Here is a 15,623-nt window from a genome sequence, read left to right on the forward strand (position 1 = left end):
AACACATGGTTCGGCAAGAGGATCTTCCACCAGAGGGACCTGTAATCACATGCAGACGACGGCTTCTGCTTCTCCCACGGAGCAGAAGACGACATCGGAGCAGCAGCGCCACCGCCACCCAAAAGACCCTATAAATTGGATGGACGAAGGCAACTTGACAACAGTTTTCTGGTGACCCTCCTTTAGTCTGCTACGGGACTCTTGGAGTAACCTAACCCCAGGCCTCTAGTCTGCTACGGGACTACGCTTATCCTATCTCCTGGATTAGCCTGCTACGGGTCTCTGTCTGAGAATCCTAACCTCAGCCGCTTAGCCTGCTACGGGGCTCTGTTGGCAACTTAACCTACCTCTGCTTGCTACGGAGCATTGGTTCCTTAAATACACTCCTTTTAGCCTGCTACGGGGCTCTGTTGGAGATCCTGTCTGCGACCTTACGGTCAAAGACCACCTATAGTTCACCTTGATTATAGAGAAATCAATTTGTATAGTATTTTGTAAAAATACTCTTATAGTGCAATTTTATAATAAAACTGGTAGTGGGAGTCGATTCCGGACGCTCTTTTTATTAACAGCTCTACCTCTTCCTTATATATGAGACAAAACTACACAAAGTTTTACATGGTAGAGGATTTGACCGGCTCAGTATCGATCTGAATACTCCCCTACCGGACAGTATTTTTATTAATCTGAAAGTGAACTATTTTTTTCAAAGATATGTGATTTTTTATAGTGTACAATTAGTGAATCAGACTTGACTTTATTTTAGTGCATGCCTCAAACTAGAACCGGAAAGAACACTTTCCCGGAGGACGGTACCAATATGGAGCAGAATTCGCGCCCTTCTTTTAATATACCACACCTCACTAAGTATTCGGGACACGTTACGGAGGACCCCGATAGATTTTTTATGCTTTTTGACCATCTCGCATTATTACATTCGTGGAATGGACAGAAAAAGAAAGAACTATTACCTATGTACTTACAAGATGTAGCACTTGATTTAGTCCTACAGTTAAAGGCCCAGAATCAGTTAGACGCGCTTAATTATGAACAATTAAAAGATAAATTAGTTGCACTGAGCAGACCAAGATTACCGGCATATCGAGCGGAATTCGAAATTTTTCAAATCCAACAAGGTGAAAACGAGCCTATAGATGCATATTTTCTCAGAAAATAAATGGTCATTAGACAAGTTCTACCTCAGGCCACCGAGGAGCAGAAAATAAATTATTTATCCTTAGGTTTAAAGAAAACTTTTTTGCAAAAGATAGCGTTAGAAACATTTACAACTGTTCACGCCTTACAAACGCATTTACACAATCTTGAGAAAGCAAATGACCTAATGAAGAAACGTGATTATGTGGAATTACAACAGGCATTTTATTCACTCTGCGATCAGAGTACACCAGTCAGCAGTTTACATTCATCAGCAATCGCTGGCGCTTCCTTCCCTGTACATCAACAACAACTGACCTATCCATTATGTAACCCAATACCTAATTGGAATCAGTACCAACAAACGGCCCCAGTTTTTCCAACACCTTCCGCACCGCAGCTACAGGGTGCATCACAAAATCAGATAACTCCAAATCCTTCCCTCCAAGTGGCTAATCCGAATCCCCCTCCCGAACCCCCCGCGCCTAGTATGTCTAGTAATTCCAGTGCAAGTAATTCACTAGATTTCACTAAATTAGAAAATCAAATGGCTGAACTATCTCTTCTTGTAGCTCAAAATGCCATTAAGAACTCACAATTTAGGAGAGGTGGACGTAACAATTATAGGTCGAAAAATACAAATAATGGTAATCAAAATCGGCCGAGAAATAGAAATAAGAACAGTTCTAAAAATAATAAAAATAACAATAGTAATCCTAGGCCGGAAACAGTTACAGTATGCGGCACGTGCTATAAGAAAGGTCATTCTTCCAGTATATGTTATAAGAGCAATCAGCAGGGAAACGCCTAGGGGGCCCCAGGACAAACCCTCTCAAGAACATGTTCTGAGGGCCGAGAACCAGGAAAGAAGTGAACAACAAAAATTGTCAAATGCATCACTTTATGCAGTAGCTCCGTTATCATATAGAAGGGAGAAAATTAAAATGTTAAATCAGGAACATAAATTATTAATAAATGTGACAATTAATAAAGAAAAGTATCCTGTAATCATAGACACTGGCAGTTCATTGGGTCTTTGGCCTAAAAATTGGCTTCCACCAAACACAAAATTGATTTCTTTTAGCACTAATCTACGAGGAATTGAGAATTCTGTCGTAAATTTACGCTATATAGCTTTGATTAAGTTCAGAATTGGCTCAACAACATTTTCTCATTATTTCAGAATTTTAGAACATGGAGATTTTTTGCCTTTATTCGGTGAAGACATTCTAAATCGATTACAGACCAAAATTGACTTAAAGAATAACATGTTTTCAGTATACAAGAAACCACGGCCTCCGCAGTATCCAATTGAAATTGATACCCAGGAAAAATTATCTGCTAACGCTATGCATACAATAAAACAGCACAATTGGCTGATGTTTTTACAAAACGAAAGGTTACCATACCAGCCAGGTCACATTTCTTTTTACCAATTAATATCAAGAATCGGCAAAAGAATAATAAATACTTTTTTATCTCTCCATTAGAAAATCTGCTGGACAAATAAGACTACAAACGTTGCCTACTAAAGTATAATCTGTCAGGAAAGTAAATGTACACCTATTTTTCGAGTCTGGCATTCCTGCGCTCCATCCGTGGAGAGTATGAGAATTAAATCAATCAAATGTTTACAAAGGGGCAAAGAGAAAAGTTTTATCTGAATAAGACATTGCAGAGAGGCACAAGCTGTGAATGCGAATAGTGCATAGTGTAAATAAAGTACGGCACCGAAAGAGAAAGCCAGAATCAGCTGTTAAACGCAGAAAAAAGAGAAAGAATTGTCGAAGTAAGAACATAAAACACAAATACAATAAATACGCCGACAACTAAAATTTCATCACGCCATGATCTTGGTGTAGTGGTTAAGGTTCTGGCTCACAAATGCAAAGGACGCCAGTTCAAATCTCTGGCAAGGTAGTTTCTAAATTTTTTTCTTAATAATACATACAGCTCATGAAAAATAGTAAAAGAGGTTGTATTTAGTCTTTCGTGGCAATTATTATTGGTAATGTTTAGTACTGATAATACTTTTTGTCTTTGCGTATTGCTTTTATTCTTTTCTTCATTTCCAAAGAGAAGAATATCCGAACAAATGCCACCAAAATTCCTCTTATTTTGAATGTAAACGCCATTTGCAATTAGTGAAGAATAAAAATTGAACGTTTCAACGTAGCTGTAAAAAGTAAAAAGAAAAACATGAAACTGGAGGGGTTCGAATCCATACTCATGGTTATAAAAATACAATTTCTACATGTCTTACACTTCGCGACCACGTTTCTACGTTAGCAAGTAAAAGGTTTGTGTTTAGGTTAGGCTGGTAAATACATTTTGCAAAGAGGCCCGGATTAATTCTGACGCACCACAGGTGCGAGAAGAGAGCAAAACACCTTCTCTCTCTCCCTCTGTGTGTCTATTTATCTATCTATCTGTATATATAACGCTATTTGTGAATGCCATAACCATCCTAATTTTCAGCGGATTGAGACGAAACTTGGCACAAACATTATTGTTGAAATATGTTGATGAGTTTGTTAACCAGAATAATCAGATGAAAATGTTCAAAATGGCGGCCCTTCAAACTCTTAAAAAGTTCCAAGGGAACCAAATTTCGCCCATAAATAGGTATTCAGAAAGTTTGAGTAACTTTTCCTTTTTTACTGAAATGTTTGTTTGCAGGGACTTATCCTCTTTCATTGAAATATTGGACCCGATTAATCGACTAAAAAAGGTTCACGCCCTTTCGCTACGGTCAGACTTTTTTCTTTCTTCTTTTTTGCATGAGGAGGATTATTTTCGTATCGGAACAAGATAATTGTTAGTGATGATATGAAATTACACGTTGAAAGTGAAGTAACTAGTGAAACGTGTTATTTGAAAGAATAATATAATAAATGTGCTTTCCCCTAACACAGAGAACTGTAAATCATGTATTTCGCGTTCGGGAGCGTGAATGGCGAGGAGTTATTTGATTTGCTTTTTGGTAACACATTGCATTGGAAATAAAGGTAAGCAACATTAATAGTAAGTAAAACAATAATAATAATAATAATAATAATAATAATAATAATAATAATAATAATAATAATAATAATAATAGGTGTTTTTTGTGGCAAGGCAATATCTTCCTCAATTCTTCTTCAAACGTAATGATTGTAACGCCATAACTTCCTTACAAACAAAATATTAGCAATTTATATAGAGAGAACGGTAAATTGTGGAGTGATGGGAGCAACGTTGGACAGTATGCACTCATAGGACTCAGAAAAATAATCGATTTCAATGCAAATGAAATATGCACTCATTGAACGAAGAGTCATTGTAATGCGGAGTCATGGGGCCACGGCAGAGCCCTCTTTAGAAAAAATGTCGTTAACTTATATCGAGAGAACAGGAGTGATCGTAGGATGGGACCAACGTTGGACACCGTGCACCCATAAGGCACATCGAAAATATTAAAGGGGGGGGCGCCAGCTAGCCTTACTTATTTTACATAATAATATAAAATTATATTGTCCAAATACACACGCGAGTTAGCTAGTAATATTTCATACTATAATTATAATTATTATTGTTATTATTATTATTATTATTATTATTATTATTATTATTATTATTATTATTATTATTATTATTATTATTATTATTATTATTATCAACAGCGTCTTTTCATTACGTGTGCATGTTTGACATGAAACCAAAGACAAGATCCATCATTCGTAAAAAGAATAAGAATAGCCAATTACTTTAACTGTGAAGGACGGCGAAAAATACGAAAAGAGTGTAGCGAAAAGACCTGTAGCGAAAAGAAACAATACTTTCTTTCAAATGGATAAAATATCAAGGCGAGATAGATTCGAACTCGCATGGACGGCGCGAAAAGCCAGTGCTTTGTTCACTATTTTTTTAACTGACTCACCGAACGTGTTTCAGTAACTTACTTATTGCTAATTTTACTTGTTTGTGCTTTAACTTGTTTTTTCTAATAACATATAACGAACGGGACACGAACACAGAAACATCGAGGACAGTTAAAAATCATAAATACTATCCCGCCGAGAATCGAACCCGGGACACCATACACCAAATTCGCACGTGCTAGCCACTAGACCAGCGGGGAGGGCAACGCTCACCACCTCTGTCGTTAGGAATTTCGACCACTGTATTGCCAGCTATCACTTCTGTGGGTTGTATACTATGATCACATTTTCCTTCTTTGCTGGAAGAGTTAAACCTACATTCTATGTAATACGTGAGGTATTTAGACCTACATGCTCTTCATATAATGTAATAAAAGGGCCATGCTGGGAATAAGAAAAAGAACATTCCTTGGACAAAACGGAAACTACTGGCATCAGAAATATTTATGTATGAGGCATGCGCAGTAGTATATTTCAGAATAGCTACTGTTTAGCTCAGTAAACGAAGAAAGGGGTATAAAAAAGCAAATATGTCGCGTCAACGAGATGGACCAGAGTTGACAGAGGCGGAAGCAGATGTGTAGTAATACAACAACTTGGTTAAATTGATAATTGGTTCTGTATCCTGTAGTAGATTGTATCACAACTTTACGGGAGAGCAGAGAAAGACTAACTAACTAACGCTATCATACAGTAAGCTTTAGTAACACGATCATATAGACACAAATAGATGTAGTTGTGAGTACTACAACTTGGATTTAACGAAAGCCGTTTAGATATTCAGTGGTTTGCAGGGTTGTATGAGACACAAAAAGAAAAGACACAATACAATTCTTCATACCTTAGCTTCCAGTAGCTAGATACATGTAATTTCTGGTTAGATACTGAAACTCCTGTCGGATTTTAATACATGACGTATTGCAGGATACAAAATGCTTTGCATTACTTGTTTGTTTGTAGACAGCTACTAGCTTAGTGTTCTGAAAGGTTGTGTATAAACTAGGGATAGCCAATTCCGGAATTATTACTTTCCGTACTCCCGAAAGTAAAACCGGACAAATTCCGGAATTCGGAAAATTCCGATTTTGGAATAATTCCGGAATTCGTCCAATTCGGAATTCGGAATCAGAAATTTCTGATTTCGTTAACATTCGGGAATTCGGAAAAATTCGACACCGAAAGAGAAATCCAGGAACAGCACGTAAACGGAGAAAAAAGAGTAGCAATTGTTAAAGTTGAAACAAAATACAAATACGAATAGGGATGAGCACGAGTCGAGCCAAAATTTGACTCGACTCGAGTTCAATTCGAGTCGAGTCAAAGGTAGTTTTCTTGACTTGAGTTCCGAGCCAAGTCGCTGTTTTCGAGGTCTAGTTTCGAGTTGAGTCAATTTGGATAATGACTCGCTTGCTCGTTCAGCTCGTTTTAACTCGTTTTGAAATAATGGCATGATTAGAGTGGAAGACGAAAGCTATAAGAAATGTAAGCAGTAATGTGGAATACTTTCAGTGTTGCTCACGACAGGGGTGAATCTCGTCTCGTGATTTTAGTGCATCTCGTGAGGCAATTTTAGTGTATCTCGTCTCGTCTAGATAACGAGAAGACAAGATGTTTTTATTATTATTATTACGAGACAGCCTTAAATGTCGTAATCACCAATATAAGTATATACTGTAGTTCTTAAAATCAAGGCTGAGACCTGCACGGTCGTATTCTTGAGCCCAAGGAGAAGACCAACTCGGGTAGTGATATCAACCAGCTCGGCTCGTATCAACTGAGCGAACAGCTTCAGTCGGATCGGCCCAATTGGAACGAGCCATCGACTCAGCTTAATTAAACCGATGGCTCGAGCTTTCTTGGTTGGGATGGGTCACCTACTCGGCTCATGAGAACCGGTTCGAGCCAGCTAAGTTGAAACTAGTTCATCGGCACGGTTCGACTCAGCTCAACTAATCCGATGGCTCAAAATTGGCTCGGTTGGGTGAGCTGTTGGCTCGGCTCACTTTTCGGTTCGGTTCGATAGTGAATGAGCTGTAAGCCGAGCCGCTCGAGCCGTTGAGAAGCCTAAACCCGGTCCCAGCTGTTTTGAACATTTTTGGCTGAAGCCTATAACTTTTAACAATTTTTGGCTCGAACCCCCATACTTGCCCTTTCGGAACTCAAACCCAGAACGTGACCGATGTCCTTGCCTCCTGAAGACTTCTCGACGACCGAGATCGACAGTCAATTATCCTTTACTATTAAGATATAAACCACATATCTTTTAAAGATTGTATACGTTGTGCATATAATAATAATAATAATAATAATAATAATAATAATAATAATAATAATAATAATAATAATAATAATAATAATAATAATAATAATAATAATAATAATAATAATAGTAATAATAATGGCATTAAAAGTTTTAAACTTGCCTTAAAATTTGGCAAAACTTACTTAAAATTAGAGATTTCGGGGAAAGGGTTCCGCACCTTCAAGACACACCTCTGCAACTACCCGAATTTTAAAGTCGAGCGTTCCATTCAAATTTCATGTAACAGTATCCTACTGTATGTTTTAAGGAAAATAACTGTAATAAATATAACTGAATATCACGCAACAGTAAGGCATATAATAAACTAATTTTTAGGATATGCAGAGGTAAATATAAAAGCTTTGCTACAAAAATACCTACACAGACCATAATTCAATGATCTCTGAAATACAATGTAACGAAATAGCCTATGAGATTCAGCCTACAGAGCAATTGCTACTTAAAGAATGGACATACACTATTTCGAGAATCGAGACAAGACGGGAAATGTTTACGATACTTTTCGTCTCGTCTCGATTCTCATCTCCAAAGCGAGACGAAAATTTTGAGTTAGCCTTATCCCGTCTCGAATGTAAAATGTTAATTCTCAGGTTATTTTGTTTGTTTTAGAAACCAGATGAGAAATTCCTCTTCTCGTGGACAACATTAAACCTAACCGAAATATTCTTTCCAAATGTCACGTTTCTGCTTGTAATTGTATGACCTGAGCGATAATTGGCTCCTAGCTTTTAATCTTATACGAGATAATAATAATTATTAGTTTATTATTATTACTATTATTATTCCTGAAGATTTGATAGTTCACGTATTGAAACATCCGAGTATTCAAATATCTGAATATAATGAAACGTATATCATCACCGATCAATTGCCATCAAAAATCATAAAGTAACAAAACAAAAACAAAAACAAACAAAAAATGCGACGTGCATTCGCACAAGCACCTTGACCACTTTTTTTTTAAAAAAAAGTTAACTGAGCCACCGAACGTGCCTCAGCAACTTACTTGACCTAACTACACTTGATTTGCTTTACGTGCTTTACTCGGTTAACTGGCTTTACCTAGGAACGAAGGGAAACGAACACAGAAATATCGAGGACAATTAAAATCACGAAGGCTCTCCCACCAGGAATCGAACCCGGGAACCCGTAGACCACTGAACCGCGATCGCTACGCGGCAAACCAATCGTCTTTAGTCTGGTTACGTTAGGTTTCTTTGTCTCCGCTTGCAAACTTGTATGTCATATTTCTTCGATTCAAAATGTCTTTCGTATTTCTTTTATGATGTTGGCAAAGTTTACATTAATAGCTTGAGTTGTTCTTAAACCGTTGGTTCACAAGTTTGTTTTTTCTCCACACGAAACTGCAGATATGACAGATTGAATTCTCATACTCTCCATTTCTTTCAAAGCAGTCGCCATTACTTGTTCAAAGTATATTTTCCGCCACGGAATTCAGTTAAATTCTGGAATTCAGAAGAATTCCGGTAGTCGGAAACAATCCGGAATTTAGAAAATTCAAGAATTGTGAAAAACTCCGTATTTCGAAAAATCCGGATTTTTCCGAATTCCGGAATATTAACGAAATCAGAATTTTCTAAATTCCAGATTTTTCCGAATTCCAGAATTATTCCAAAATCGGAATTTTCCGAATTCCGGAATTTGTCCGGTTTTACTTTCGGGAGTACGGAAAGTAAAAATTCCGGAATTGGCTATCTCTAGTTTATACACAACCTTTCAGAACATTAAGCTAGTAGCTGTCTACAAACTAGTCGGGTCGGGTTAGGGGTCGGGTCAGGTCAGATCAACTCGGGTCGGGTTGTCGGGTCGGGTCAGTTGGGTCAGCTCGGGTCAGGTTGTCGTGTCGCAGACCCGACCCGTTGAGAGCACTACTACAAAGAAACAAGTAATGCGAAGCATTTTGCATCCTGCAATACGTCATGTATTAAAATCCGACAGGAGTTTCAGTATCTAACTGTATGATAGCGTTAGTTAGTTAGTCTTTCTCTGCTCTCCCGTAAAGTTGTGATACAATCTACTACAGGATACAGAACCAATTATCAATTTAACCAAGTTGTTGTATTACCACACATCTGCTTCCGCCTCTGTCAACTCTGGTCCATCTCGTTGACGCGACATATTTGCTTTTTTATACCCCTTTCTTCGTTTACTGAGCTAAACAGTAGCTATTCTGAAATATACTACTGCGCATGCCTCATACATAAATATTTCTGATGCCAATAGTTTCCGTTTTGTCCAAGGAATGTTCTTTTTCTTATTCCCAGCATGGCCCTTTTATTACATTATATGAAGAGCATGTAGGTCTAAATACCTCATGTATTACATAGAATTTAGGTTTAACTCTTCCAGCAAAGAAGGAACATGTGATTATAGTATACAACACACAGAAGTGATAGCTGGCAATATAGTGGTCGTAATCCCTAACGACAGAGGCGGTAAGCGTTGGCCTCCTCGCTGGTCTAGTGGCTAGAACGTGCGAATTTGTTTTATGGTGTCCCGGGTTCGATTCTCGGCGGGATATTATTTATGATTTTTAACTGTCCTCGATGTTTCTGTGTTCGTGTCCCGTTCGTTATATGTTATTAGAAAAAGCAAGTTAAAGCACAAACAAGTAAAATTAGCAATAAGTAAGTTACTGAAACACGTTCGGTGAGTCAGTTAAAAAAATAGTGGACAAAGCACTGGCTTTTCGCGCCGTCCATGCGAGTTCGAATCTATCTCGCCTTGATATTTTATCCATTTGAAAGAAAGTATTGTTTCTTTTCGCTACAGGTCTTTTCGCTACACTCTTTTCGTATTTTTCGCCGCCCTTCACAGTTAAAGTAACTGGCTATTCTTATTCTTTTTACGAATGATGGATCTTGTCTTTGGTTTCATGTCAAACATGCACACGTAATGAAAAGACGCTGTTGATAATAATAATAATAATAATAATAATAATAATAATAATAATAATAATAATAATAATAATAATAATAATAATAATATGAAATATTCCTAGCTAACTCCTGTGTGTATTTGGACAATATAATATTATATTATTATGTAAAAATAAGTAAGGCTGGCTGGCGCCCCCCCACTAATTTTTTTCGATGCGCTTTATGGGTGCAGGGTGTCAAACGTTGGTCCCATCCCACGATCACCTCCTGTTCTCTCGATCTAAGTTATCGACATTTTTCCTAAGGAGGGCTCTCCCGTGGCCCCATGACTCCCCATGACAATGACTCTTCGTTCATTTTGCATTGAAATCGATTATTTTTCTGAGTAATATGATTGCATACTGTCCAACGTTGCTCCCATCACTCCACAATTTCCCGTTCTCTCGATATAAATTGCTAATATTTTATTTGTAAGGGGGATATGGCGTTACAATCATTACGTTTGAAGAAGAATTGAGGAAGATATTGCCTTGCCGCAAAAAACACCTATTATTATTATTATTATTATTATTATTATTATTATTATTATTATTATTATTATTATTATTATATTTATTATTATTATTATTATTATTATTATTATTATTATTATTATTATTATTATTATTATTATTATTATTATTATTATTATTATTATTGTTTTACTTACCATTAATGTTGCCTACCTTTATTTGCAATGCAATGTGTAACTAAAAAGCAAATCAAATAACACTCCTCGCCATTCACGCTCCCGAACGCGAAATACATGATTTACAGTTCTCTGTGTTAGGGGAAAGCACATTTATTATATTATTCTTTCAAATAACACGTTTCACTAGTTACTTCACTTTCAACGTGTAATTTCATATCATCACTAACAATCATCTTCTTCCGATACGAAAATAACCCTCCTCCTGCAAAAAAAAAAAAAAAAATCCTGACCGTACCGAAAGAGCGTGAATATTCTTTAGGCGGTTAATCGGGTCCCATATTTCAATAAAAGAGGATAAGTCCCTGCACACAAATATTTCAGTAAAAGAGGAAAAGTTACTCAAACTTTCTGAATACCTATTTATGGGCGAAATTTGGTTCCCTTCGAACTTTTTAAGAGTTTGAAGGGCCGTCATTTTGAACATTTTCATCTGATTATTCTGGTTAACGAACTCATCAACATATTTCAACAATTAATGTTTGTGCCAAGTTTCGTCTCAATCCGCTGAAAATTAGGATGGTTATGGCATTCACAAATAGCGTTATATACGTATACAGATAGATAGATAAATAGACACAGAGGGAGAGAAAAAAAGGTGTTTTGCTGCCTTCTCGCACCTGTGCTGCGTCAGAACTCATCCGGGCCTTTTTGCAAAATGTATTGACCAGCCTAACCTAAACACAAGCCTTTTACTTGCTAACGTAGAAACGTGGTCGAGAAGTGTAAGACATGTAGAAATTGTATTTTTATAACCATGAGTATGGATTCGAACCCCTCCAGTTTCATGCTTTTCTTTTTACTTTTTACAGCTACGTTGAAACGTTCAATTTTTATTCTTCACTAATTCCAAATGGCGTTTACATTCAAAATAAGAGGAATTTTGGTGGCATTTGTTCGGATATTCTTCTCTTTGGAAATGAAGAAAAGAATAAAAGCAATACGCAAAGACAAAAAGTATTATCAGTACTAAACATTACCAACAATAATTGCCACGAAAAACTAAATACGACCTCTTTTACCATCTCTCATAAACTGTATGTATTATTAACAAAAAAAAAATTATAACTACCTTGCCAGAGATTCGAACTGGCGTCCTTTGCATTTGTGAGCCAGAACCTTAACCACTACACCAAGATTAGGGCGTGGTGAAAATTTAGTTTTCGGCGTATTTATTGTATATGTGTTTTATGTTCCCACTTCGACAATTCTTTCTCTTTTTTCTGCGTTTAACAGCAGATTCTGGCTTTCTCTTTCGGTGTCGTACTTTATTTACACTATGCAATATTCGTATTCACAGCTTGTGCCTCTCTGGAATGTCTTATTCAGATTAAACTTTTCTCTTTGCCCCTCTGTAAACATTTGATTGATTTAATTCTCATACTCTCCACGGATGGAGCGCAGGAATGCCAGAATCGAAAAATAGGTGTATATTTACTTTCCTGACAGATGATACCTAAGAATAATTTGACTTTATTGATATCAAATCCTACTAGTAGACCGGTAACGTTAGTAAAGAACACCCCAATTGTATATGTAGAAGAGAATGTTCAAGAAGTAGATTTACAGGGTGATTACCAAAAAGATGAACAAAATGACGAAACATTTTATAGAACGGAACAAGAAATTCAGAATAGGCTGGAAGAGACCAAGGCACTTTTTGATATTTAATTATTTGACATCAATCCAAGTTTAACGATTCAGCAAAAGAAAGCTGTGCATGATCTACTTTTTAGATACAGGGATGTCTTTTCTTATACACCAACTGACATTGGCTACTTTCGTGGCTATGTACATGAATTAAGGATAGATAAAGGAGCCTCTTTTCATCAGAGATCACCTCCCATTCCATTGGCAGTAAGACCCCAAATTGACTTACAAATTAAACAACTTTTAGATGCCAATATTATTAAAGAGACTAGTGACAGTTCCTTTTCCTCGCCACTTCTCATAGTGAAGAAGCCAAATGCTTCAGAGTTCCGCTTAGTTCTGAGTCTCCAGGCTTGCAATAAATTTACACAATATCTAAGTATTTCGTTTCAGAACACAGAATGCATTTTACATGTACTTAGAGGTAAATCTTGTATTTCAACTATCGACATAAAAACCAGTTATTTCCAATTATTATTGCATCCCAAAAGTCAAAAATATATGACTTTTGAGCTCAATCATACTAGGAAGGCATATAAGTTTCAAAGTTGCGTAATGGGACACACTTCGTCCGCCGCTGCCCTAAGTATAGCTGTATGAATGCTTTTAGAGGGACTAACACCGAGCATAACAGCCTTTGCGGATGACCTCGTTATAGGAAGCAAAAATTGAAACAACAATTGTCAGACTTGGAATTGCTCTTTAAAAGGTTAAGGAAACACGATTTTAGAGCAAACCCGAACAAGACCCATCTATTATACTCGGAATTAGAAGTTTTAGGATTCACAGTTAATGGAAAGGAGATTAAAATATCACCTAAAATTGCCAATAAAATACGCAATTTTAAGAAACCAACTTCTAAACGCACCTTGAAGAGTTTCCTCGGACAATGCTCTTATTTGAGGGCACATATTAAAGATTTCACGGAAAAGGTAGAACCATTTCAAATTCTTTTAGACAAAAATTCAAAATTTAAATGGACAACACAGCATGATGAGGTATTTGAAAAAAATAAAACGGATATTATACAAGCTCCATCTTTATTTCATTTTGATCCATCACTGGAAATCCGAGCATATTCAGATGCTTCGTCAACCTCCGCAGGCGGCATATTGGCTTGTTATGATACTAAAACCAATCAGGAACGTGTTGTTTCCTATTGTAGTCGATGTTTTACCAAAATTGAGAGAAAGGCCTCAACATGGCAAAAAGAACTATATGCACTCATATATGTTCTTCGAAAATTTCGTTATTTCTTACTGAATAGAAAATTTAAATTATTTATAGACGCTAAATGTTTGACTTCACTCACTACCCAACCGGACAAAGTCGGAAAATTTAGTCGTTTTAAAATATTTTTGGCAGATTACAATTTTGAAATACAGCACATTAAAAGTCAACAGCATCCTGCAGACATTTTTAGCCGCTTAGAAGACAAACAAGATATACAAAAGAACGAGAATCAAGAAGTTGATAACTTCTCCGACACAGAGGACGCTAAAGTTTTTGCTTCACATTCTTTAGAGCACACTTTTCAAATTGACCAGTCCATTATGTTACCTAATTTAGCAGATGAACAAAGGAAGGTACCTTCATTTTCGGACATCATTACTGTTCTGGAAAATAAAGAACCTAGCAAATTATCTACACTCCGTGCGGCAAAATATTTTTCTCTTACAAATGGATTATTATATAGGACTGAGAAACACCCTCAATTAGGACTGCTGTATTTACTTTGTGTACCAAAATCTTTCCTAGGCAAATGGTTCGAGGCTATTCATAACAACCCAATGGCACCACACTTTGGTTACACCAAGACATACCAGTCGGCGCTTAGGAAATACTATTTTCCTAACATGAAAGCTTACATAGCCAATAGAATAAAGACATGCAATCTTTGTCAAAAACTCAAGAAGTTACCAGCTAAACCAGCGGGCCAGTTGCTGCATCACCCATCTAAACCCATTGTCACTGCTTGGCAGTACGATTCAATTGGGCGAGTGCCGGTCGGAGATGGAAAATTCAAACACATACTTGTTGCTATAGAAATGTCCACGCGATATTGTGTCACCAGAGTTGTAGACAACATCACAGCAGAAGAAATTGAACAATTTCTTATATATGACATTATTCTTAAGTACGGAGCTTTTTCATACCTGTATTTGGATAGACACCCTGTACATAACGCTAAGAGACTGCAAAACTTAGCAAAATTCTACAATTTTGAATTTAAATTTTGTCCAGCGTATGACCACAAAAATCTGGGTGTAGTGGAAACTTTCCACAGAATAATACAGAACGCTCTTAAATTTTTTTGTACAGGAGAATCAAAAGCAATGGCCAAAACTAATTCCATACATAACAGTCGCAATTAATACATTTGTGCAGGCCGGAACTAAATATTCATCTTTTTCCTCATGTATGGATACGAACCTAAGACCATCTCTGATATTGCATTAGGGTCAACTCCAACATTATGTGTCAACAAAGAACATTTGAATAAGATACGAGGGATCGTCCAGGATAATTTAATCGCAAGTTATAATAAACAGAAAAAATATTTTGACAGCCGACATCAACAAACTAATTTTAATAAGGGACAGAAAGTACTTGTATTCTTTCCCAATCGTCAAGTTGGGATACCAGAATCATTTTCATCCAAATATGTAGGACCTCTAGAAATTATCGAAATAGTTAATCCTAATCTTTATAAGATCAAATTTCCAAATTCATATCGTCAAACAATACAAGAAATCTCAATAGACCGAATTAAGCCTTTTCATGAATACAGAGAAGATATAGAACAAAAATAAATAACTTCTTTTTATTTTCTACACGAGCGAAAAAAAAAGAAATGCAGTACTCACCACTAGAAAGAAAGAAATACAAAGACGCGTCTTCAGCAGATAAAAACACTCTTCATACCG

At 36.6% G+C, this 15,623-nt stretch overlaps 1 protein-coding gene across 1 annotated transcript in view; it reads left to right on the plus strand.

Moving 5' to 3' along the window:
* Positions 1 to 1,645: 1,645 nt before the first annotated feature.
* Positions 1,646 to 15,623, plus strand: part of LOC145674006 (uncharacterized) — a 29,812-nt gene continuing 15,834 nt past the window's right edge. Inside the window, exons 1-2 of the mRNA XM_081743831.1 lie at positions 1,646 to 1,802; positions 13,984 to 14,873. Of these exons, the coding sequence (XP_081599957.1) occupies positions 1,646 to 1,802; positions 13,984 to 14,873 (1,047 nt within the window). The remainder of the gene's footprint in view (positions 1,803 to 13,983; positions 14,874 to 15,623) is intronic.

The sequence above is a fragment of the Thermobia domestica genome, chromosome 17 (assembly GCF_964235325.1).
Source record: "Thermobia domestica chromosome 17, izTheDome1.hap1.1, whole genome shotgun sequence".
NCBI lineage: Eukaryota > Metazoa > Arthropoda > Insecta > Zygentoma > Lepismatidae > Thermobia > Thermobia domestica.